This window comes from Geotrypetes seraphini, chromosome 3, assembly GCF_902459505.1.
Source record: "Geotrypetes seraphini chromosome 3, aGeoSer1.1, whole genome shotgun sequence".
Classification (NCBI taxonomy): Eukaryota; Metazoa; Chordata; class Amphibia; order Gymnophiona; family Dermophiidae; genus Geotrypetes; species Geotrypetes seraphini.
Genome location: NC_047086.1, coordinates 146,527,598 through 146,551,646, shown reverse-complemented (window position 1 = coordinate 146,551,646; position 24,049 = coordinate 146,527,598). Strand labels below are relative to the sequence as shown.

At 47.8% G+C, this 24,049-nt stretch overlaps 1 protein-coding gene across 46 annotated transcripts in view; it reads right to left on the bottom strand.

Moving 5' to 3' along the window:
• Positions 1-24,049, bottom strand: part of TRDN (triadin) — a 597,259-nt gene that overhangs the window by 453,464 nt on the left and 119,746 nt on the right. For 41 of the 46 annotated variants that reach the window (XM_033935829.1, XM_033935830.1, XM_033935836.1 and 38 more), the window contains exons 2-3: positions 21,145-21,354; positions 2,794-2,835 (exon numbers count right to left, since the gene is read on the bottom strand). In XM_033935829.1, the coding sequence (XP_033791720.1) occupies positions 2,794-2,835; positions 21,145-21,354 (252 nt within the window). The remainder of the gene's footprint in view (positions 1-2,793; positions 2,836-21,144; positions 21,355-24,049) is intronic. The other 5 variants (XM_033935815.1, XM_033935848.1, XM_033935854.1 and 2 more) reach the window with 1 other exon arrangement.

The window sequence follows — 24,049 nt, the reverse complement described above, 5'->3', positions numbered from 1 at the left end:
ACCGCATCATCTCCATAAAGATAGAGCTCGACACGGTTAACAGGTAATTCAATAAATGAGGGAAAGACATAATTAGAGGTTATGGATAGCTAGCTTTACATTTTAAATAGATAGCTTTACGTTTTGGAGAAAAGCCAGATTTTCAGATGCTTTCGGAATAATTGGAATGAGCCCAGGTTCCGCAACGGGGTGGGGAGGTTATTCCAAAGCTCAGTGAATTTGAAGAAAAGGGATTTCCCTAATTTACCTGCATACATGACGCCTTTTATCAAGGGGAAAGATAGTTTGAGTATGTGGGCGGATCTGGTAGTGTCAGGTCTCGAAGAATTCCAGGATAGTGGGATTAGAGGAAGAAGAATGCCATGTAGGATCTTGAATATTAGGCAGGTACATTTAAAGTGAATCCTAGAAATCACCGGGATCCAGTGAAGTTTTGACAGAAGCAGGGAAACATGATCGAATTTGCTTTTTGCGAAGATCAACCTAGCCGCAGTGTTCTGGATCCGCTGAAGTCTTTCCACTTCAGATTTTATTGGTCCAGCATTTGGATCGCAAACTTTATGCCTATCACAGCTGATCCCAAGAAACCCCTGGCGGATTCACATTCTCATACAGAATCAGAAGCCTTTGAATTTTGTGCCAACTGGTCACATAAAAGCCCACAATTTTTTTTTATAGCTATGCACAACACCTTAGCAGCTGGTGCTGTGCTATAACAGCTCCTGAAAGACTTCTTTTGCAGATGCTGAAAAGCCAATGTATCCGTGTTCATTTCTTATTTTGTCATACAATGCTTTTTAACAACCGTATTCGTTGTAGAAAGTAATAGAATGGTATGACAGGAACAGATGAAAGTTACTGTTAAATATGTCTTCCTGGTCGCGCCATCTAATCCCCTGCCGCATTTCCTTTATTATCTTGCTCATAACCACTGCAGTGTCATCCCACAGTTTTGAAACTCTGTGCTGTGTGATTTTTTTTTTTTCTCCTGTTCTACTTTTACCTATTACCTCACTTCAAACTTTACACCCCCACAAGGACAACCAGAAATCACAACCTCTTTGCCTACCCGAAGATCATAGGTTACAAATACAGAACCTTTCTGGATAGAACTTTTAAGTTTCAAGCTTCCAGACAGCAAACCTGGCTAGGCAACTTCACCGACAGAGCCAGGCAAGACCTATGGCGCCTTTCAGAAAGAAATCAAGACCGCTCTATTCAATAGATTTATTTCCCAGCCAGACAAAACCTCTCTCTTTATGTTGATACTACACTTCTTCACAAATGTATTCTGTTCTTCTCTTGACTATTCAGTGTCTTCCTCACCACCTGTATTCTGTAATTCGCTGACCATCCAGTCCCTTTGATGTAAAATGCTTAAGATTATACTGTAACCTATTTGTAACCTGTAAACACTGATTACTCAGTGACTTCCTACCTGTTCTCACCTTGTAATTCGCTGATTGTACAGCTCTCTTTCACTGTAAACCGCCTAGAAGTCGCAAGATTATGGCGGTATAGAAAAAATAAAGTTATTATTATTATTATTCTTCTGACGACAAACGATGCAACAACTCACACGTCTTAGATAACAGCCTTATCTGACACATTTCTAAAGAAATAAAGACTACGCTAAGAGGAAAAGAATCCAAAAGTCCATTCAGATCACTCAATTTGCTTTCTTTTGCCATTGCAGTAGATCTCTGGCTTTTCTCTTACTTGGGGGATTAGCCTAATGGTTAGTGTAGTGGGGCTTTGATGTTAGCCAACTGAGTTCAGTTCCCATTGCAGTTCTTCATGACCTTGGACAAATCACTTAACCCTCCATTTCCCCAGGTACAAAACTAAAAACCAAAAAACTTAGATTGTGAGCCTACTAGGGACAGAGAAAGCAATTTCATATAATATAATATGATTGAAGTCTACAAAATCCTAAGTGGAGTAGAATGGGTACAAGTGGATTGATTTTTCACTCCGTCAAAAATTACAAAGATTAAGGGACACTCGATGAAGTTACAGGGAAATACTTTTAAAACCAATAGGAGGACATTTTTTTTCACTCAGAGAATAGTTAACCTCTGGAACATGTTGCCAGAGGTTGTGGTAAGAGCAGATGGCATAGCTGGTTTTAAGAAAGATTTGGACAAGTTCCTGGAGGAAAAGTCCATAGTCTATTATTGAGAAAGACATGGGGGAAGCCTGTATCGGTAGCATGGAATATTGCTACACCTTGACCAGGTACTGGTGACCTGGATTGGCCACTGTGGGAACAGGCTACTGGGCTTGATGGACCATTGGTCTGACCCAGTGAGGCTATTCTTATGTTCTTATATGCACAGGGCTGTGTAAGTCTAATAGTGCTACAGAAATGAATAGTAGAAATTCAAGATTCTTCCTGTTTTGGCTCTCTTTTCGTGAATCCTATCCTTGCTTCATTCACGTCCCTGTTTAAATGTTTAATGTATGCACTGCCCTTTCTATGAAGAAACATTTCCTAACTTTATTCCTGAGTACCTTCTTTGATCATCAGATCATTTTCTAGAATGTTCACTGAAAAAAAAGTTCATGTTTGGCAATTTATGTTTTGGAGATATTTGAATGGCTCTATCAAGTCCCTTTTTTCTCTATGTATTTAGATGATTAAGTGTTAGTGATGTTCAGCTAAGATCTATAATACATGTGTAGTTTCGCTTAATGCAGACACGCACAGTTTTCCAGCATCTACCACCATTGTGCTTGAGTTAGTAATGCAACACAAATGTACTTCAAACACTGCAGGCAGAATGTCTTTACCAGGCGGCAAACATGGGTCTTCACAATGTTGTGAGTAGGTGGCTATTGTGGAAGGCAACAGGATGTGTCGTGGAAGGGGTGATAAAAAAACAAAACAAAAACAAAAAAAACAAGCAATATTGTTAGCACTCTTATATGTAATTAACTTATCCAAGTGCCTTTTTTTAAAAAAAAGAAAACTACATTAAGGGCCTGATTCTATAAATGGCGCCTAACTTGGAGCTGCCAGTCAGTGCGGTTGTCAATCAACTGCTGGGCAACCTTTATAGGGGATCCGGAAGGTTCGCCCCCCACATTTCGCCCCCAGCAATTTGCCCCTCACATTTCGCCCCCCACATTTCGCCCCCAGACACATTTCGCCCCCACACATTTCGCCCCCACACATTTCGCCCCCCGGATGTATTGCCCCCACACATTTCGCCCCCGCACATTTCGCCCCTGAGCGTTGGATTATGACCCCCATCTTCTTTCTTCCTCCCTCCCCCCCCCCAACGTGGGACCCTGTGGCACCATCAGCTCTTACTCCCTCTAACGCCGGCCCTGCAGCTCCGGACTTCCCCACACCTGCTCTTCCCCCCCCCCCCGATCACTATTATTTTAAATGTTATGGCAGCCGCGGCGCTGTATCCATCGGAGGAGACTTCTAACCTCGGCCTGCCCCGGAACTCTTCCTGCAACAGCAACTTCATGTTCCTGCCTAGGCGGGTGGTGGCTGCAGGAAGAGTTCCGGGGCAGGCCGAGGTAGCGTTGGATTATGACCCCCATCTTCTTTCTTCCTCCCTCCCCCCCCCAACGCGGGACCCTGTGGCACCATCAGCTCTTACTCCCTCTAACGCCGGCCCTGCAGCTCCGGACTTCCCCACACCTCAGGCCGAGGTAGTGAATGCTGCATTTCCAGGCTATTGGATTACAAAGTACAAAACAGAGAGAGAGAATGTGTGTAAGCCAGTTTGGGGAACAGAGTTGCTGGCATTCACTGATCAGGTTTCACATCACATCAGGGCTGTGGCATTTCCTCCCTTTTAGGGGTCGGAGGGATGGAGTTCATGCTGATGAGCGATAGCCCAGAGACAAGGATTAATGGGGGGACGTAAACGTTAAGTGAGCACTGGATCTAAACCAGGCAAGTCCCTCCACAGTCTAAGAGAGAGGGAGAGATTTAGCGGGAACCTTCCTGTGATCATGTTTTGTGATCATCTTATTGTTGTACTTCAAAGTAGTATTTCTTATTAACTCTGTGCGTGCAGGGATACCCTCCTTAATGTTATTAATAATAATTTGTGTGAAGTGCTCAGACCCGCAACCATTTAAATTCAGTGTAAAAACCAAACCGAGGTTGCCGCTGGAACCATTATTGCCTTCACTGTCCCGACCGCCATAGTATATACTAAAAATTAACTCTTAATTATCGACTAAAATAAAACTTATCTGTTGGTCCTTGGCTACAAATTCAAAGTGCACAGCTGGCTGTTCTCACTGCCTCTAATGTCGGCCCTGCAGCTCCGGACTTCCCCACACCTGCTCTCTCCCCCCCCCCCCCCCCCCCCGATCACTATTATTTTAAATGTTATGGCAGCCGCGGCGCTGTATCCATCGGAGGAGACTTCTAACCTCGGCCTGCCCCGGAACTCTTCCTGCAACAGCAACTTCATGGCCGAGGTTAGAAGTCTCCTCCGATGGATACAGCGCCGTGGCTGCCATAACATTTAAAATAATAGTGATCGGGGGGGGCGGGGGGGGAGAGAGCAGGTGTGGGGAAGTCCGGAGCTGCAGGGCCGACATTAGAGGCAGTGAGAACAGCCAGCTGTGCACTTTGAATTTGTAGCCTGCCGTCGTGTCGGCAAAGAAATCGCCTGCGAGAGGAATAGTCTGACACTCAGGGGCGAAATGTGCGGGGGCGAAATGTGTGGGGGCAAAATATCCGGGGGGCGAAATGTGCGGGGGCGAAATGTGTGGGGGCGAAACATCCGGGGGGCGAAATGTGCGGGGGCGAAATGTGAGGGGCGAATTGCTGGGGGCGAAATGTGGGGGGCGAAACTTCCGTGAACCCCTTTATAGAATCTCACCTAATAGTGCCTACGCAGACCAAGGCATCACTGAGGTAGGTGCCGCTACATTAGGCCAGGTTTGTTTACTGGTGCCTAACTCGCATGCCCAGCGATGCTTAAGTTTATCACACCTCTTCTCTGCCCCTAACCATGCCTACTTTTGAAGTAGGCATGGTTAGGTGCTAGAGGCGACCTTGACTTAGGCATCACTAGGTGTCGCGCGGGTGTCTGTTTGCAAACTTAATTGTCAATTTTAAAAATTGCTTTTTAATCGGTTTTTAATGGCATGCTTAATTACAATAAAAAGACATAAAGAGTAAACTTGTACAACATTAACCTAATGTAGGACCTCATACACTCAGGACATTACTCAAATTTCTTTCAAGCCCTTACTGGGGTGGTGAATTTATGAATTTCCATTTCCTATTTATGAATTTCCATTTTTTTCTTTTGGCTGAATTTTCAATATGTTGTGTGGGCTTCTTTTATTCTTTTGATAAATACATCTTATTGAAAATTCAGCCAAAAGAAAAAAATGGAAATTCATAAATAGAAAATGGAAATTCATAAATTCACCACCCCAGTAAGGGCTTGAAAGAAATCTGAGTAATGTCCTGGGTGTATGAGGTCCTAAATTAGGTTAATATTGTACAAGTTTACTCTTTATGTCTTTTTATATATAAGATTTACTTTTGAGAAACTTTAGATTTTCAAGTTGTTTATGGTTATGCCATTTAATCAATTAAAAGCAATTGAGTTCATCAATGATGTGTTTGGGCTCTAATGTTAGAATTTTCCCAGATTTGGCTCAGAAAACCCAGAAGCGAAGGAAGGAATTCTTGGCCTTACGGCCAAGCGTCCTCGCTATGGGGCTACTTTTTGGGTTAAAAAGAGCCCGAGAGCTGGTCTCGATGGGCGACTATAACGAGGGGCTGGATGGCCCAGGTTGGTCGCCCATGGAGAATCAGCTTATAGCTGATGGGAAGGTGTGGGGAGGGGTGGAGGAGGAGCTGGGCATGATGGGAGGAGGTGGAGCAATATGTGTCTCTGTGATTCAGGGCTTTTCCTGTTCATCCGAGGCAGCTTTGCAGGTACTGTGTTCCTGGCTCTGTTCCCTGTTTACTACCCTGCAAAACCTTTGCCCTTTCCTTACTGTTCCTTGTTCATTGTTTCCCTGCATTCATTAAACTTGGACGGGGGTTTCACAGGGCGAGGGTTGCTGTTTAGTTTCCGCCGTCTGCCTGGGGGTGCGTGCAGGCCTTGGCTAGGCCTCGTGTGCTGGCTGTGCATGGGGTGTGTGGCTGGGTGTCGTGGGAGATGATGATGCATTTTGTTGAATTTGTGCAGGGGTCGGGCCTGTGGGATAGCCAGGGGTCAGCGGGAATCGGTGGGCGTGTTGAGTGTCGGGAGCGCTGGTAGCTTCGCGCTTCAGGTGTCCTACTGAGCGCTGTCTTGTGGGCGGGAATCCATGTTGTTATCCTTAGCCTGCGCGCGGTGGTGCCTGGGGGGAGCGGCACGCCGGACCTCTGATTCCGCAGGCGTCCCCCTGTCTCCGGCAGCTCCCTCCTGTTTTAGCAGCTGGCGGTGTCGGCCGTCCCGACGGTGTGCGCGATAGCATGGCACGCTTTGTGGGAATTCGCCTCCTTTGTGCTTATTTGGGGCTTGTTCCGTGCTGCGGACAGCGACGTGTGCGTGCTGTGGGGATCACATCGGCGTGTGGCCATCGGGTTTTGTGGTGCAGGGTACAGATGCCCCTCTCCCGGCCGCCTTTGTGATGGATCCCGGAGTGCTGGGGGCTGGAGTGGGGGGTGTTCGTTGTGCGCTGCCTGTTTCTTTGCGGGGTTGCCGGGGAGGGGGTGCCGGGTCGCCGTCTTGCGTGCCTCGAGGGCGGCTGTTCGGCCTTGTGGTGCGGGCGCTGTGGAGGTGGGGCGGATTTTGGATCCCCTTTCATGTGTCTCAAACAACAACAAAAAACAAAAAATTAAAATAAAATCAAAACCAAACCTCATTAAATCTTGTTCCTCAGCCTGTGCCTGACTGGGGGTAGCTTGGGGCGTGGTGGATACAGCTTCTGCCTCGGCCTCTGCAGTGGGGGGTTTCCTGCCATGTGGCTCCTCTCAGATGCTCTTGCACATGGGCGCTGCTCTGGGCTTCGGGTCTGTGCGGCGGGAGTCGGGGTCTTTCCGTTGGAGGGCGGTTGCCTTGGAGGCAGGTGGGGGAGTTAGCACTGGTGGCTCGGTGCTCTAGGGCCTTGTTCCCCCTTCTCTATGGGCTTGCCTTTGGACTCCTGGTGAGTTGGCTCCTTCAACTTGTTTTTTCCTTATTTCCTGGGGCAGGGGTTCAGCTGGGGGGGGGCTTGGCCTGGAGGTGAGGATGACAGTAGGGGCTGAGGCCATGGCGGGTGTTCAATTGGGTGTGGGTGCTTTGGGAGTGGGTCTGGGGCGCTCCTGGACAGTTGCTGCTGTTCTTTTGGTTTTGTTTCAGGTCTGGCGATGGCAGTCTCAGGGGTTCGTCTCTTCTTCGCTGGTGGTCTGTGGACAGAATATCAGATCTTTTGGTGCCAGTGTGCGACGGGGTCAGCGGGCTTGGTGGTTGCTCCGAATGGTGCCACTGCCTCACAGGTTCCTCTTTGCTTCGCTGCTGAGCAACGGCTAGGACTGTCAGTGTTGTTGGTGACTGTGACCCTGGACGACACGGATTACAGCGGGAGTCAGCAGATGCATTGGTTGCTGCGAAAGGCGCCATTCTTTCTTCCAGTCTGGTTTTGGGATCGATGAGAGACTGGTGGTTGCTTTGAGGGCTCCACTGCTTCGGTGGCATGCCCTTTTGCCAGCTGTCTGCAGGACATGGAGTTGTTCTGTGGCAGCGAAATGTGGCTTGGTTGGTGGCCTGGCTTCCCCTTGGGGGATTGGGCTGATCTGGTGCTGTGGACCCCCCGGGGGGGGGGCAGGACCGGGCGGTTCTGTGGTCTCTCCAGGGGGGCAGTGCTAGGATGGTTCTGTGGACTCCCCAGGGGGGCAGGACCGAGGTGGTTCTGTGGACTCCCCGGGGGGGCAGGACCGAGGAGGTTCTGTGGACTCCCCTGGGGGACAGGACCGGGGCGGTTCTGTGGACTCCCCTGGGGGGCAGGACCGGGGTGGTTCTGTGGACTTCCCGGGGGGGCAGGACCGGGGTGGTTCTGTGGACTCCCCGGGGGGGGGCAGGACCGGGGGTGATTCTGTGGACTCCCCGGGGGTTGTAGGACTGAGGTGGTTCTGTGGCCTCCCTGGGGGGGCAGGATTGGGGTGGTTCTGTGGCTCCTCGGAGGTTGCAGGACTGAGGTGGTTCTGTGGACTCCCTGGGGGTGACAGGTCCAGGGTGGGGTTCGGGGAACTCCCTGAGGTGAGAGGACTGGGATGGTTCTGTGGACTCCCCGGGGGGGGGGCAGGACTGAGGTAGTTCTGGGCCTCCCCGGGGCCGGGGCCGGGGGTTTTAGGGACCTCCCGAGGGGGTGTGACCGGGGTGGTTGTGGACGCCCATAAGGGGGCAGGACCTGGGGTAGTTCTGGGGACTCCTGATGGGGCGGGACCAGGGGTGGTTCTGTTAACTCCTGGAGGAGAGGGCCCGGGCAATGGTTCTGTGGACTCCCTGGATGGGCTAGTGCTGGCGTGGTTTGGATGGTGTCCTTGGGGCTAGCTGGGGGAGGTTCTTTGGTATCCAAGGATGGGGCGGGCCTGAGGAGGTTCTGGTGATCTCCTTAGAGCACGTTTAGGAATGGATATGTTTCAGGGACCTCCTAGGGAGGACTAGGTCAGTCTGGGGGTTTTCCAGTGTGGGATGGGTGGTGCTGGTTGCATGCCGCTGGAGAGGTGCGTGGTGACGGCCTGAGTTCCATGGGTTTGCGGTGCCTTACCCCTGGGGCGAGGGGCGGTGATGGCTGGTTGGTGCTGGTTCGTGGGGGGTGCTGCGGTGCGGGGGGCTGAGGGGCCCTGGTTCCGATGCTGAAGGACTTTATTCCCCTGCCCTGCATGTGGGGCTGTTTCGGGGTGCATCGGTGGTGGGTTGTGGTAGGACTAGGTGGTTTGGTGGTTTCTTGGGGGCAGGGGTCCAGGTGGTGCATGTGCTCGTTGATGGCTGGTGGGTGTTGCAGAGTTGCTATCATGGTTCCTCCAGTGCTTGGCTCCTGTTTGGGTGTTTTCATACTTCCGACCGTGCGTTGACTTGCGGTTGGTCTGATGGTGGCAGGAGTGGGTGGTCCTGGTTCTTTGGGGCATGGGCTGTATGGGGGCCTGCGTGATATGGAGTGCGGTCCAGGCACTTCGGTCTGCGACCCTTTCTCTTCCCCCTCCTCCTTTGGCTGGCTTGCCGCTATACGTGGCGCTGTTCTTGGGTCATTTTGGGTAGGCAGGGCTAGGGTGGTCCTGCAGTATCTCGCATTAGCTGTAGGTATATCAGTTAGTTCCCTGGTGGTGGGTCCCGTCCTGAGTTTATGGACACCCCCTTTTGGATCAGGGGTTTTAATCGGTGGCACCGTCGGGTTGGAATAGGGTTGTTTGGTGCATGCCCTGGTGGGGCCGTGTTGGGGGGAGGCACATTTTGGCTTTGGCTAGTTGCTGACGGTTCCTTCGGGGACTTCTTGGGGCACGACTTGTTTGCTGGATTTGGGGCCGGATGCGGGCGTGGTATTCCTTGTCGCCCCTCTGGTGTATAGGTGCGGGATAGGCTTGGGGTCTTAGTCCTGGTTCTTCGGGTTATCCTGGCGCCTTGTTGGCGTGGTTGTGATCAGTCGGATCGGCCCTCTTTGTGCTTGGTGCCAGTGAGGGTGTGCCTGGGTGTGGGACGGCCGTGCTCTGTGGGGGGATTGCTCTGCGGTTGTGTTCAGTGGTGCCTTCCCTCCAGTTCTTCCCAGCTGCTATGCTGGGCGGTTGGTGCCTTGGGTTACAGTCTGGAGATTCAGGGGCAAGGGGGCTATTCTGGTGGTGTCCAGGGCTGTCGACTTGGTTTGTCTTGCTTGGGCTTTGTAGACTGGTCAGGGGGTTCCTCCGATGGGGAGGTGTGGGGCGGGCAGGGTGCCCTTGCTGTCCTGGTAGCGGGGTGGGTTCGGCAGAGTTTGGGTTTCGTCCGTGGGGGTCCGATTCTGGGTTTCGGCCCGCTCTCTGGGTGGGTCCTGGGGGCTTTGGGGTTGGGCTTGGAGGTCCGCTGGCCGGGAGTTGGGGTCTTGCTGAGCTTCTGCTTTGTTGATGCCTCGTGATGGGATAGCAGGGTGTTCCATTCTTCTGGTGGTGGGGCACGTTTGCCTGTCAGGGGTCGTGTGTTCCGCTGAGGATTTTCCCAGAGTGTGGATAGGTTTGGGGCCACAAGTGGTGTGAGTCATCCGCATTTCCTGGAAGGTTTTTAGGGGGTGCAGGCTCATCGGTGTGTGAGTGGAAGGGCGCTGATTTGTGGCGGGTCCAGTGCGGGGTGTTACTGCTGACCTTGTCCTGGGGGTAGGGGATGGTTCTGGCTATTCTTCGGCCATTCTTGTGGTCTTTATTCCTTTGGGCCCCTGGGCTTTGTGAGGTTCAGTCCAGGATTCAGTGGCGGTCCTGGGTGGTGGTCTACCGGTATTACGCATGAGTTTGATGGTTCCGGTTGGGTGGGCTTGCTTGCCGTTGGTGGTGTCCTTGGCAGTGCCCCTCTGGGGGGTGCTGGCCTTGTGGTTGCTTAGTCACGGGGCTGGGGGGGGGCTTTTCAATGCCTCACTTTCCTGGGGGGCCGCAGCTTTGTTTTTGGGTGGGGGGGCCTGTAGTTTACAGGCCTGTGGCGGTGATCCCGAGCTACAAGCTTTGGCTCATCAGAAGATGAGCGGTTATGTGGTAGTGTGATCAGCTGAGGGATAACGTCATGGGTCATGTGACCCGGCAGGGGGGGAATGGAGGTATGTGCCTTACCCCCGCAGGCTCATCCTGGGATGAGCCGTTAGGGGGAAATGAGCTCAGGGGAGCTAATGGGCTTTTAGCCACGTGTCACGAAAAAGGGGCATGGAGGTCCATGCCACCCCCTAGACTCTTGCTTCATGGCGGGGTCAGGTGGAATTTAATTTTGATTTGTCAAAATTGCAATGTTTTGTAGCTCGGGAGGTGACGCAATTGAATTGCTTATTTACTTCTTGTCCCAATAAACAAAGCTGCGGCCTGGTTATGACTATCAATAAGAGTCTGTGGTTATTTAAGGTTGTCATTATTGTGGAGGTTATAAGGGATCTGATAAACAGGAAAGCGTTGAGATTTGGTGTACATAAAGGTAAGAGGGTGATGGGTGAGGTGGGGCGACAACTGGGCCATTCCAGATCCATACGTTAATATTTCCGGCAAAATGTTTTGTTTCCTATCAATGTAAGAATTTTTCTTTTCTTTGAGCCCAAACAGCTTTTAGATTTTATAGGACCTAAAGAAGGGTTGGTATCTCAGTCCAATGATAAATGACCTGCCATCCGGCTGTAGGATGGGTTATCTATTGCCGTTACTGTAATATAATTTTGTTTCCAATTTTCTAAAATGTAATTTCCTTTCTCGATCTCAATAATGGTGGACTAAATAGTCGTTAGTATTTCCATGTATACGTATCTGTATAATTATTTGGGGGTTTTTCTTTTGAATGTTTATGATCTGTTTCAAGTTGTATCTGCTTGATTTCAAATTAAAAAAGTTAAAAATTAAACGTTATTTTTTTTAAATTAAAAAAAGAGCAATTGAGTTCAGTGCAAAAAGTAGGCGTTGCTAGGCGTCTACAATTAGGGTGCCTAGCGGTGCTTAACCTAGGTGTCTTTTATAGAATCAGGCCCTAACTGAATGGAACAGCCAAGTCAAAATGAATCCATATAGAGCTGAAACAAAAAAATGGAATTAACGAAATAGCAAAAGACCAACAGGCTTCAGAGTTTGGGAAAACAATAATAAGGCTATAACTTTCTCCAAGTAATATTTAGAAATAAAACAAAGGAAATAAGGTAATACCTTTTTTACTGGACTAACTCAATGTATTTCGCCTCCCCCCCCCCTCCCCTTTCATGAAGCCGTGCTAGGCTTTTTTATCGCTGACTGTGGCAGTGAAAGCTCTGACACTCATAGAATTCCTATGAACATCAGAGCTAATACCGCCACAGCCGGCGATAAAAAAGCCTATCGCAGCTTCATGAAAGGGGGCCTTTATGATTAGTTTTCAAAGGTAACCTCTTCTTCATCCGATCAGAAATAAGCAAATGTTGACAAATGTCAGTATATATAAGAGAAACATGAAAGCATTTCAGTGATAGTTTCACAGGAAGAGGAAGGAATGCTTTTTACAAAGAGGCTGTAGAGTTAACATCTCATACATGGTTTTACTTATTCTTTATGAAGGCAACAGTTCCTATTGAGTAAAAGTACGCTAGTATTCATGGTTCATGTGCTTTTACCAGCCAGGGAAGAAGAGATGAAGATTCAGGGCTAAATACAGATGGAAAACCATTACTTTTTCCCTAGAGTTTATATTGGATAGCTAACACTGGAAAATAACAATGGTAATTTTTGAAATAGCAAAAATACATAAACATACATGTATCTAGTGCCCTGATAGCATTAACAAGGTGACACAATCATATGTTTTCCAGACCACAGATGGTTTTGAGAGATAATAGGTATCTGTAAAAATGAAAACAAAAAGCAAAAACAAATTACAGTAGTTTAAATTGCATGCTTCACTGTTGACTATTTGATGCTTCTTCTGAGATCCGTCACCAACCTAACCAATCATGGGAAATAGATGGGTGATTCTCTAATGAACTCTTCAAAAGGATGCGAAAACAGCCTTCTGTCAAAGATGGTATGAGCATCCTTCTATAGTTGTTAAGTAATTGTCCGCAAGTAGAGAAAGACAAACAAATGGAAAGGTGAAAACTATGAGAGAAGAAAAACCATAGGTTGTTGTTATAGGATGGCATTTTGGTTTGGGAATTGTATTTGTGAGTAGTCACTATGGAGTTATCAGAATAAATCCAGAAAGGGCTAGATTCACAAAGCAAACCGATTGGTTTGCGACCAAATTTCCCTCCGGCCCGATTCACTAACCTCTCCTGCGATTTGCTTCCAACCCGTGCATGCAAATGAGGGGAAAAGCATGTAAAGTAGACAGGGTCACGATTCACCAACAAAATTTTTAAAACCAACTGGACCGGCCGATCATCCCAAGAAGTGACTGCTGGGGACCAGTCGCAAATGTCTTTCTGACTCTCCAGCTCCACTGAAGCTCTGCTCTCTGCTGCCCCGAATCTCTCCTGCCTGCCGCCCCGATGCTCTCCTGCCTGCCGCCCCGATGCTCTTCCCTGATCTCTCCTGCCTGCTCTGCCCCGAATTGCAGCCCTGCTCTCTCCCGAATTGCTGCCCTGCTCGTCCCTGGATCTCTCCTGCCCGCCGCCCTGCACTGCAAGCTCATGGTTTAAGGCGGGTTAAAACCATGGGCTCGCTGGGCTAAAAAGTTTAAAGTTTTTTTAAAAAGTTGCAGCTCAGATGGGCATGCGCAGACCATCTACAGATGGTCTGCCCATGTGTTGGGTTCGCACACCAGCAATCTGTGCTGGCAGATGGGGGCGTTCCTCCGATCGCCCCCATCTGCATATTGGAGGTTGAAGAATCCATCGGACCTGCAGGTTCGTGAATCTGCCTTTAGCTACTTAACATTACAAGCAGCCAGTGGAGTGCAGTGAGGGCTTTCAGGGGATTCAGTGAATCCCCAGCTCTACAGCCCTGTTTTTTGTTTGTTTACTCTTTGCTTGACACAGTTTGATTTGTTAAGTAGGCATCAAACAAGAAAGAAAACAAACAAGAAACAAACAAAAAAAAAAAGCAGAGCTCTTGGGCTGGGGATTCTCTGAACCCCCTGAAGGCCCTGACAGTACCGATCTGAATTTGATTGGCTGAGCCTGTTGCCTGTTCAATCAATCAAATTCAGAGCAGTGTCCTCAGGGCCTTTAGAGGATGGGGTGAATCCCCTGAAGGCCCTGATCGCATGCCACTGTAAACAGCAAGCAGAAAACTAGACATCCTGAGTAAAGCTAACATTGTAAAATTAAAGGCAATGAGGCAGATATTTATCAATGCTGCTGGTGGAAATGTAGCTGATATTAGGTTAACTGATTGTACTTTGTATATTCAGCAGCATGTACATAGTTAAAGTGTTTTGGAGTATACTGAGCTAAATCTAACCAGATAAGAATCTGTGATTAATTTTCCGATAACTCTTGCTGGTAATCAAAATTATTCAATTACATTTAACTAGGGAGTGCTAATATTCAAAATCATTATTTTTGTCTAGCTTGAATCTGCACCCCTGGAATGGCCGAATCACTGCCTCATTTTACCTGGATGCATTTTGTCTAGCCAATGATAGAAAGACAGAATACAAAAAACAAAATTCTGAATATTGATCTCAGTGATTATCAGTTAATAGCAGTGTCCAAAGGCAGTCGATAGCTTTGCTTTAAAATAGCACTTTCATTGCATCTATCTTTTATTTTTTTGTATAAATTAAATTAATTATCTCGGGCAGCTCCATTGAATCCGGAGCTACCCCATCACTGTCCGACCCTCCGGCTGCAGGGACGAAGCTTCGGGACGCGTGGGAGTCCAGCTCCGCCTCCCGAAACCCCCTGCAACCAAGCTCTCTCCAGCGCTACTCTGCAGGGCAGCTCCATCGATACCGAGAGCTGCCCCAACGAGAGACTCGTCCCTCAGCTGCAGAGAGAGAACCTCGGGCCGCGTGGGAGTCCAGCTCCGTCACCCGAGGCCTCCTGCGGCTCAACCTTTGTTTGATTTTTACTTTCACTTACACTCTCGGGCAGCTCCATTGAATCCGGAGCTACCCCATCACTGTCCGACCCTCCGGCTGCAGGGACGAAGCTTCGGGACGCGTGGGAGTCCAGCTCCGCCTCCCGAAACCCCCTGCAACCAAGCTCGCTCCAGCGCTACTCTGCAGGGCAGCTCCATCGATACCGAGAGCTGCCCCAACGAGAGACTCGTCCCTCAGCTGCAGAGAGAGAACCTCGGGCCGCGTGGGAGTCCAGCTCCGTCACCCGAGGCCTCCTGCGGCTCAACCTTTGTTTGATTTTTACTTTCACTTACACTCTCGGGCAGCTCCATTGAATCCGGAGCTACCCCATCACTGTCCGACCCTCCGGCTGCAGGGACGAAGCTTCGGGACGCGTGGGAGTCCAGCTCCGCCTCCCGAAACCCCCTGCAACCAAGCTCTCTCCAGCGCTACTCTGCAGGGCAGCTCCATCGATACCGAGAGCTGCCCCAACGAGAGACTCGTCCCTCAGCTGCAGAGAGAGAACCTCGGGCCGCGTGGGAGTCCAGCTCCGTCACCCGAGGCCTCCTGCGGCTCAAACTTCTTGATCTTACTCCTATCAAGTCCTATCAAGTCCACAATCACTACTCAAGCCTGACTCTGTACACTGTTTAAATCCGCCAAGGATTACCTGTTTTCTTCAACTGTTTTTCCGTCCCCCCCCCCGATCCAGCAGGAGGACATTTTACCATAAAAAAGCCAGCGCACAATACCAACACGAGCCAGCCAGATCGGGCCGGCGTGGGAGCCCTGCTCCGCCCCCCCCGATCCAGCAGGAGGACATTTTACCATAAAAAAGCCAGCGCACAGCACCAACACGAGCCAGCCAGATCGGGCCGGCGTGGGAGCCCTGCTCCGCCCCCCCCGATCCAGCAGGAGGACATTTTACCATAAAAAAGCCAGCGCACAGCACCAACACGAGCCAGCCAGATCGGACCGGCGTGGGAGCCCTGCTCCGCCCCCCCCCCGATCCAGCAGGAGGACATTTTACCATAAAAAAGCCAGCGCACAGCACCAACACGAGCCAGCCAGATCGGGCCGGCGTGGTAGCCCTGCTCCGCCCCCCCCGATCCAGCAGGAGGACATTTTACCATAAAAAAGCCAGCGCACAGCACCAACACGAGCCAGCCAGATCGGGCCGGCGTGGGAGCCCTGCTCCGCCCCCCCCGATCCAGTAGGAGGACATTTTACCATAAAAAAGCCAGCGCACAGCACCAACACGAGCCAGCCAGATCGGGCCGGCGTGGGAGCCCTGCTCCGCCCCCCCCGATCCAGCAGGAGGACATTTTACCTTAAAAAAGCCAGCGCACAGCACCAACACGAGCCAGCCAGATCGGGCCGGCGTGGGAGCCCTGCTCCGCCCCCCCAATCCAGCCGGAGGACATATTACATTCAAAAACGACCCAGCGCACCACTTCACAGAAGCCAGCCAGATCGGGCCGGCGTGGGAGCCCTGCTCCGCCCCCCCGAACCAGACATCAAAAATGAAGCTCTCCCTGCATACACACACACTAGCCACCCTTTTGATAATCCTCCTCATTTCTAGCTGGAAAGCAGCAGCAAACAACTTACCCACCACAACCACATCCTCCAGTACAACCAACTTCCAACTTCCCAACAGAAGAATACTCACATCAAGAAACTCGAACCACCACGCCAGCACTCAACACTCCATCACTGTTACCTGGAGAAGAAGATCAACACTTCCGAAAACAAAATCTCATCCATCTCCCACAACACTCATATACCCGGAAACAACTCACATTCCCCAGACTGACACGACCCCCCTTACATGTGCCTATGTTAACATCAGAGCACTAGGACCCAAAACAGAAAACATAAAAAATTGGATAAAAACAGAAAAACTTGACTGCCTATTCCTCACTGAAACCTGGTTAACCTCAGACACAGACCCTAGAATAAAAGAAGTATGCCCGCCAGGATACAAAATAACAGTAACCTGCAGAGAGAAAAAAAGAGGAGGAGGACTAGCAATAATATTCAAGAACTCCCTAACTCTAAACATACTTGAGAAAACATCCACTCCACAAATGGATTTCCTAGCGTGTCAACTCACAAACCCAACACTAAAAAACTCTCTAAACTGCTTGCTCTGCTACATAACACCAGGAAACTGGACCACAGTGAGACCTGAATTTGAAAACTTCATCTACCAAAACTCACTAACAGCTGAATATAACCTCATCCTAGGAGACCTAAACCTACACCTAGAAGACACAACCTCCACACCAGCAAATAACTGTCTATCCTTCCTCAATGCCTTATCCTTCCAGATCCTAAACCCACAAACCACTCATGAAAAAGGTCATCAACTGGACATTGCTGCATTCATGTCTCACCAACCATCCAATCCAGCAATCCAAACTCCTAACGGAACATGGTCCCCATCCCTATGGTCAGACCACTACACTTATAACTTCAACATCAATTGGACCAAGACCAAACACACACCTCAATCAAAAAAAACCACATATACCTCACGCAAACATATCGACCCAACCATTTTCTGGTCAAAGGTAGACGAAACTATCCAAGACTGCGACCCAAAAAACTTCATCTCCCACTGGAAAAATGTATCCACCAACATCCTTGATGATCTGGCACCCCTACAAACCAAAACCAGAACCAGCAGGAAATCAGACCAATGGTTTGATAATGAATTACTCCAACTCAAAAGACAGTGTAGAAGATTAGAAAGAAAATGGAGAAAAAAGAACCAAGATCAAACAAAAACCGACTGGAAAAAAATCAACAAACAATACAAAAATCTACTAAAAGATAAGAGGAAAAGCTACTACACTAATCTCATAGGCACGGAAACCCAAGATTCCAAAAAAATATTCCAAATCCTGAAAGAATTAACAGACACCAAACCATACACTACCACCACGAACACACCTCCACCATCACCCACCCTCTTAGCAGAACACTTCAAGAACAAAATCACCAACACCAGAGCCACACTCATCCTTAACCCATCCCATCAAAATCCAACCATAATCCACCCTACAGGAAAAGAGGCAATCGCAGCAGACAGAATTTGGACTCAATTCCCTAACACACAATGGTCAGAATTCAACAAATTCTACAAAAAATACAGCCATGCCTCCTGTGACCTCAACCATTGCCCCTCATATCTCCTTACCACCTCCAGTGTAAAATTCCGCACCATAACTCTACAATGGATCCAATTCACGCTCACAGAAGGCACATTCCCTGCTGACCTCAGCGAAATTGTCATCACCCCAATCCAAAAAGACCCAAAAGCACCACAAAACCTCCCATCTAACTTTAGACCTATAGCCTCAATTCCGCTATATGTCAAAATTATAGAAGGCCTTGTAGCCAAACTCCTCACCAATTACATAGAGGACCATAACCTACTCCACCCCATGCAATCAGGCTTCAGAACAAACTTCAGCACAGAGACACTACTAGGCTCCCTTATGGATACCGTCAGACAACAACTTAGTACAGGGAAAAAAATGCTACTCATACAACTGGACCTATCGGCGGCATTCGACCTAGTAGACCACAACATCCTTCTACAGATCTTAGATGCAATAGGCATCTCAGACAAAGTATACTCCTGGTTTGAAGGATTCCTAAAACTCAGAACCTACAGTGTAAAATCAAACAAAGAAAAGTCAGAATCCTGGTCAAACCCCTGCGGCGTACCACAAGGATCTCCACTATCCCCTACCCTCTTCAATCTCTACACTGCTTCTCTAGGAACGCATCTGGATAATCTAGGCATAACCTCCTATAGTTATGCGGATGACATCACCATCCTCGTCCCATACGATCATTCTAAACCTACCATGACAGACAAACTTCACCAAACACTTGAAGCAGTCACAACCTGGATGAAAAATCACAAACTTAAACTCAACCAAGACAAAACCAAATTCATCCTCCTAGAAAATGACAAAATCCAAACCACAACCAACCTAGACATAAACGCAACCAAATATCCCATCCAAACCACCATAAAACTACTAGGCATGACCATAGACAGATGCTGCACAATGCAACCACAAATAAATAAAACAATTCAAAAATCATTCGCAATCATGAGAAACCTGAGACAAGTCCGAAAATTCTTTGAAAGAACACAATTCCAACTTATAGTACAATCCCTAATACTAGGTATATTGGACTACTGTAACATACTCTTCCTTCCATGTCCTGCAACTACGATAAGACAACTCCAAACAATCCAAAATACAGCTTTGAGACTCATCTACTCATTGAAAAAACATGACCACATCACTGAAGCCTTCATCAACTCACACTGGCTCCCAATCCAAGAAAGAATCCACTTCAAATTTTACTGCATATTATTTAAAACCCTACACGGAGACAGCCCATCATACCTGATCAATCGCCTCATCCAAGCACCCAGTACCAGACACAGAAAAACGCACTCACCATTCATACCCCCCCCAATCAAAGAAGTAAAAAGAACAAAACTACACGACGGCCTCCTAGCCACTCAAGCCGCAAGACTGGACAACCAGATCTCCAACCTTCTGATGACCACCCCAGACTATAGGACATTCAGAAAAGAAATAAAAACCACACTTTTCAAGAAATTCCTGAAACAGCAATAACAACACGACCTCTAAATGCTCTTAAGATCTACAACTTACCTCTCTAGCTAATCATTGTAATTCTGTCTTTTTTAAATTAACCTTTTGTAATCCGCCTTGAACCGCAAGGTAATGGCGGAATAGAAATCCCTAATGTAATGTAATGTAATGTAATTATAATGAAGGATGGTATTCAGAACTGGAATTATTTGTCAGATAAATTCAATGAATTATAATAAATACTAGTAGTCAGAAGTACAATGAACCTGGACCAGTGCTTTATACCCATAGGGGATTTCAATTTTAGGAGCCCTTTTACAAAGCTGCAGCAAAAGATGACCATAGTATGTCCTTACAAGTGTCTTTCCCGCGTATGCTAAGGACACCTTTTGCTGTGGCTAGAAAATGGCTGGTTTTCTATTTTTGCATTGATGGCCATGTGCTAATGTTCATAATAATAATAAATACTAGCTTATGTTGCAACACCTCATTCCCAGAGGCAAACAATTCTTCAGCCACTCCTAGGAAGGCCCAAGCGTCCAGTGGAAAACAAAAAACCCCCCTTGTTTTTGTTTTTCTTGTTTTCCACTGGCCTTGAGTACGTTCTGGGAAGAATGTGAATTGTGTGCTTGGGCCTCCCTGGGAGAGGCCAAAGAATTGTTTGCCTCTGGGAATGAGGTGTTGCAACATACAAAGTTGGACTCCATGGGAACTCTATGTAGGACTGTGTTGAAGCACGGCTTGCTCTGTTGTGAGCGTGTGCTACCAAAGCCGAGATAGCTGGGAGAAAAAATAGCAGCAGTAGTAGTTCCTCCAGTCCAGTCCAGAAACGAAGGGCTCCTTTTACTAAGGTGCGCTTGCGTTTTTTAGCGCACGCAGGATTTTAGCACGTGCTAAACCCGTGTCACGCTTCTAGAACTAACGCCAGCTCAATGCAGGCGTTAAGGTCTAGCGCGCGCTATTCCACGCGTTAAAGCCCTAATGCACCTTTGTAAAAGGAGCCCTAAGTACTTTGCTTTTTTGTGCTTTTTTGTGTTATGTGCATTTTTTGGTTTAACTTTGTGGCACATTGCTGTGTGGCTGTATACTGTTAATTATATTTATTGCTCTACAGTCAGGTGGGGTTCAGGTTTTTCTCGGACTTTGAGTTTTTTACTGAACTTCCCACCCGACATGTAAGAGGAGCTGATGATTAAGGACATGTTGCCTTATTGGCTATAAGTACCTGACTTGAAATTGTATATTCAGTGAGTGTGTCTGAGTCTCATTTCATTAACTTTATGAATGCAGTGACAGTTCACAGTGATTTTTTTATCTGACTGTCACATGATATTCTATGACACACCCTTCTACTACTTCCTCTGCCCCATCCATTTCCTGTGAAAATATGAAATTGCAGAAACTTTTTGAAAAACCCCAAACCTTTGAAAAATATATTATAAAAGTTTCTAAATTGTTATCTCCACCAAATTGCAGTAAAGATCCCAGAAGGTCTTGTTGTTTCCTTGACCCTCATTTGATGAACTAATCCAACATGGAGTCATAGCGACTGAGAAAAATTTAAAGATATGAATTCAGTCTAGGTTTAGTGAGGTCAAGAAAACAGACACAAAATCTAAGACACGATTGCATATATTCCAAGCCAATATTCAAATCAGAACATAGCCTGTTTGCTCATATCTGTCAGAATTTATTTACTGTGCTGACAGTTTAAAATTGCTGACATATTGTTTTCCCAAAGGCCAAAATAGAGGTTCTCCTAGCAACTCTTAAGACAGTGTGAAGACTGACATCAGTTTTAAGCTGCATATTGAAATATTTTAATGAATATGTATCAGATTGTACAGTACCTGCAAAAGTCTTGTAGTCTACCAAGTCGAACATTACAATGGCCACTGCTGACCAAGTGACAATCAGAGCCACAACGAGAAGCCATGCAGTTGGGGAGCTGAATGTGGTTAGTAGGTCCTCGGTGACTGACTTCTTCGACATTTTCACAGGAGGCTGAAGGACAGATCCATTCTTGCCGTCTATGACTGTAGTAGTGGTGAACGTGGGTCCTGGAAAGGTGTCCAAAACATTAAGAAAAAATAAGTGCCTTAGTGCACTTCCAGCTAAAATCTAATACTGTCAAATATTTTCTATCAAATATGGATTTTGCAAGCATTTTATTGGTCAATATTTGATCTGAAGCAGTCGGTGCATTTTATGGTCAAGAACAGCATACAAAAAGCACAACAACGGTAACAGAATCCAAAAAAGGAACAATCATAATATCATCAAATTTTCTGATGGAACTACAACAGCTCCCACCCTCCAAAAGCAATTAAAAAAAAAATTCCCCCCATCGTTACCCCCCCCCCTCATATCAACAATACATCAATACTGCAGCAATGAGGGAATTAGCCAAGGCCCTGGTTTCTGATAGACCCCAGCCCTCGGGGGGGGGAGGAAAACGAGAGGCACAGAACCCCCAGACTCAAACATAAAAGGGAAAAGGAAAGAAAGAAGGAAGGAGGAAAAAACCTGCAGGATCACTCTCTTAGCCAACATCCCCGCCTTACAAACCAAAAGCCTGTGAAAATGATTAGAGATACGAAAGGCCTCATGCTTGTCTAGCAGAAATCCAGCTGGTGAGCACACCAAAGGCACCCCTAAAAGACCCTCCAGGTAGCAGATCATGTGCCTCCAGACAGTCAGCGGATTTTAAGTGCTGACCACCATGGGCTGAATTAGACTTGGATACTTAGTGCAGGGCAATTTCTGGCTAGTGGTATTCAACATTTGGGTCTTCTGTGGGCTCCAAAGTTATCTGGGCCATTGATATTCGGGACCACTTACCACATAAATAACTAACCCTAGCTAGGACTACTTTTTTTGCAGTCCAACTTGCCCAGTCTGTTATTTGAGCACCACCATTGAATATCAGTGGTGCCTAGATAACTTCCGGGTTTGTCAAAACTACTCCCATGGGACTACCTAGTAGAGAATGACACGGGGACAAATTTGTCCCCGTCTTTGCAGAAACTCAATTTCTCCATCCCATCCCCGCAACTTTTGTCGCTGTCACTTTCCTTGCCCCATTCCTGTAAGCTCAGCCTTCACCTCACAAACCTCAAACACTTATGATTTTAAAGTGTTTGAGGCTTATGCAGATGAGGACGGAGCTTACAGGAATGGTGCAGGGACAGGAAAAGAACTCACCGGGATGGGATGGGAAAATGAGTTCCCGCAGGGACGGGAAAAAATTTGTCCCCGTATCATTCTCTACTACCTAGATTCATTGTCAAAGATAAGAGTGATGCTTGAGTACCGAACTGTAAACCGCTTAGATAATTTTGATAGGCAGTATATAAATACCTAAAACAAATAAATAACCCCTCCCCCCCACCCTTTTACAAAACTGTAATGTGGTTTTCAGCGACGGCCGTGGTATGTAACTGCTCCTACACTCAAAGGAATTCTACAAGTGTCGGAGCTATTACTGCCCCAGCCGGTGACGGGATAATCGCGCGCGAGACAGCAGCGCGCCGACAATCCAGCACTGACAATTCGGTGCAAGAAAGAAGCACACTGCGGAAAAACTTATTTTTAAAGAGCTCCGACAAGGGGTGGGGGGGGAACCCCCCACTTTACTGCATAGTGTTTGTGCTGCCGTTTGGGGGGGTGCAACCCCCCATATTATAGAGAAAACAGAACTTTTCCCCCCCAAAATTGGAAAAAATTTCATTTTCTCTATTTTTTTTTTTTTTTTTAATTATCTTTATTAACAATTGCAAAGGGAACATACTACCAGGAGCAGAGTAAACAGAAAACAGATCAGCCATAAAGACAGCAAGTAAAAATTTGAACAGAAAAAAGGTCACCGTACAGGAACCCATGGGAGTATGCCCATCACAATTGACATTTTGAAAGACCAAATCCCCCAAACAAACCCACCCATACCTCAAGCTTACGGCTTCAAATCCCAACAAACAAGCAACAAACACTCCACAAGCATAGCCCCAGACAACCTACCATCCAAATACACACACCCACACCCACACATCAATGCAGGAAAGCAAAAACAAAAAGAGCAAAAGAAAGAGAAAGAGAGAGCCACAGCCCCACCTAGAAGGAATATCAGGGTGAGGACTCCGGAACCACCAGCTCCAAGCTGGAACAAACAGTTAACACCCGTTTCCACAAGGCTTGATAGCAACGGAGGACCAAAGTCCCAGACCCAGGGAGGCGTTGAAGCTCATACCGCCCCACCTCAACAAAACGTGCAAGCCACTGCGGAAAGGAGGCCACTGAGTCAGCCACCCAATGCTGCAACAAAAGCTTTTTTACCACCAAGACAGCCATGTAAAGAACCCGGCGCTGGGGAAGCGAAAGCCCTCCCTCAATTAGATCACGTTGGTCACCCAAGAGCAAGAAACCATAAGACCAGGGCACCTCCCTCTGAAGAAGGCGCTCCAAAAATGGAAGAACCCGCAGCCACAGCTCGGAAGAGGGACATTCCAAAAAATGGTTCGTAAGGGTGCCTAAGAAACGATTACATTTAGTACAAACTGCTCCCTCCCAGATACCCATATGAGCCCCCCGAGCCCTAGAAATATACGCCCGATGTAGAAGTTTAAATTGCATTTCCTTAAAGTCTGTGGAGCCCCCCAAGGCATGCACAGTGGCAAAAAGATCAAGGAACGCCTTACGATCCAGGAGAGTGCCAAGCTCTGAGTGCCACTGGGAAGCCAAGCGATCAACAGATCCCAT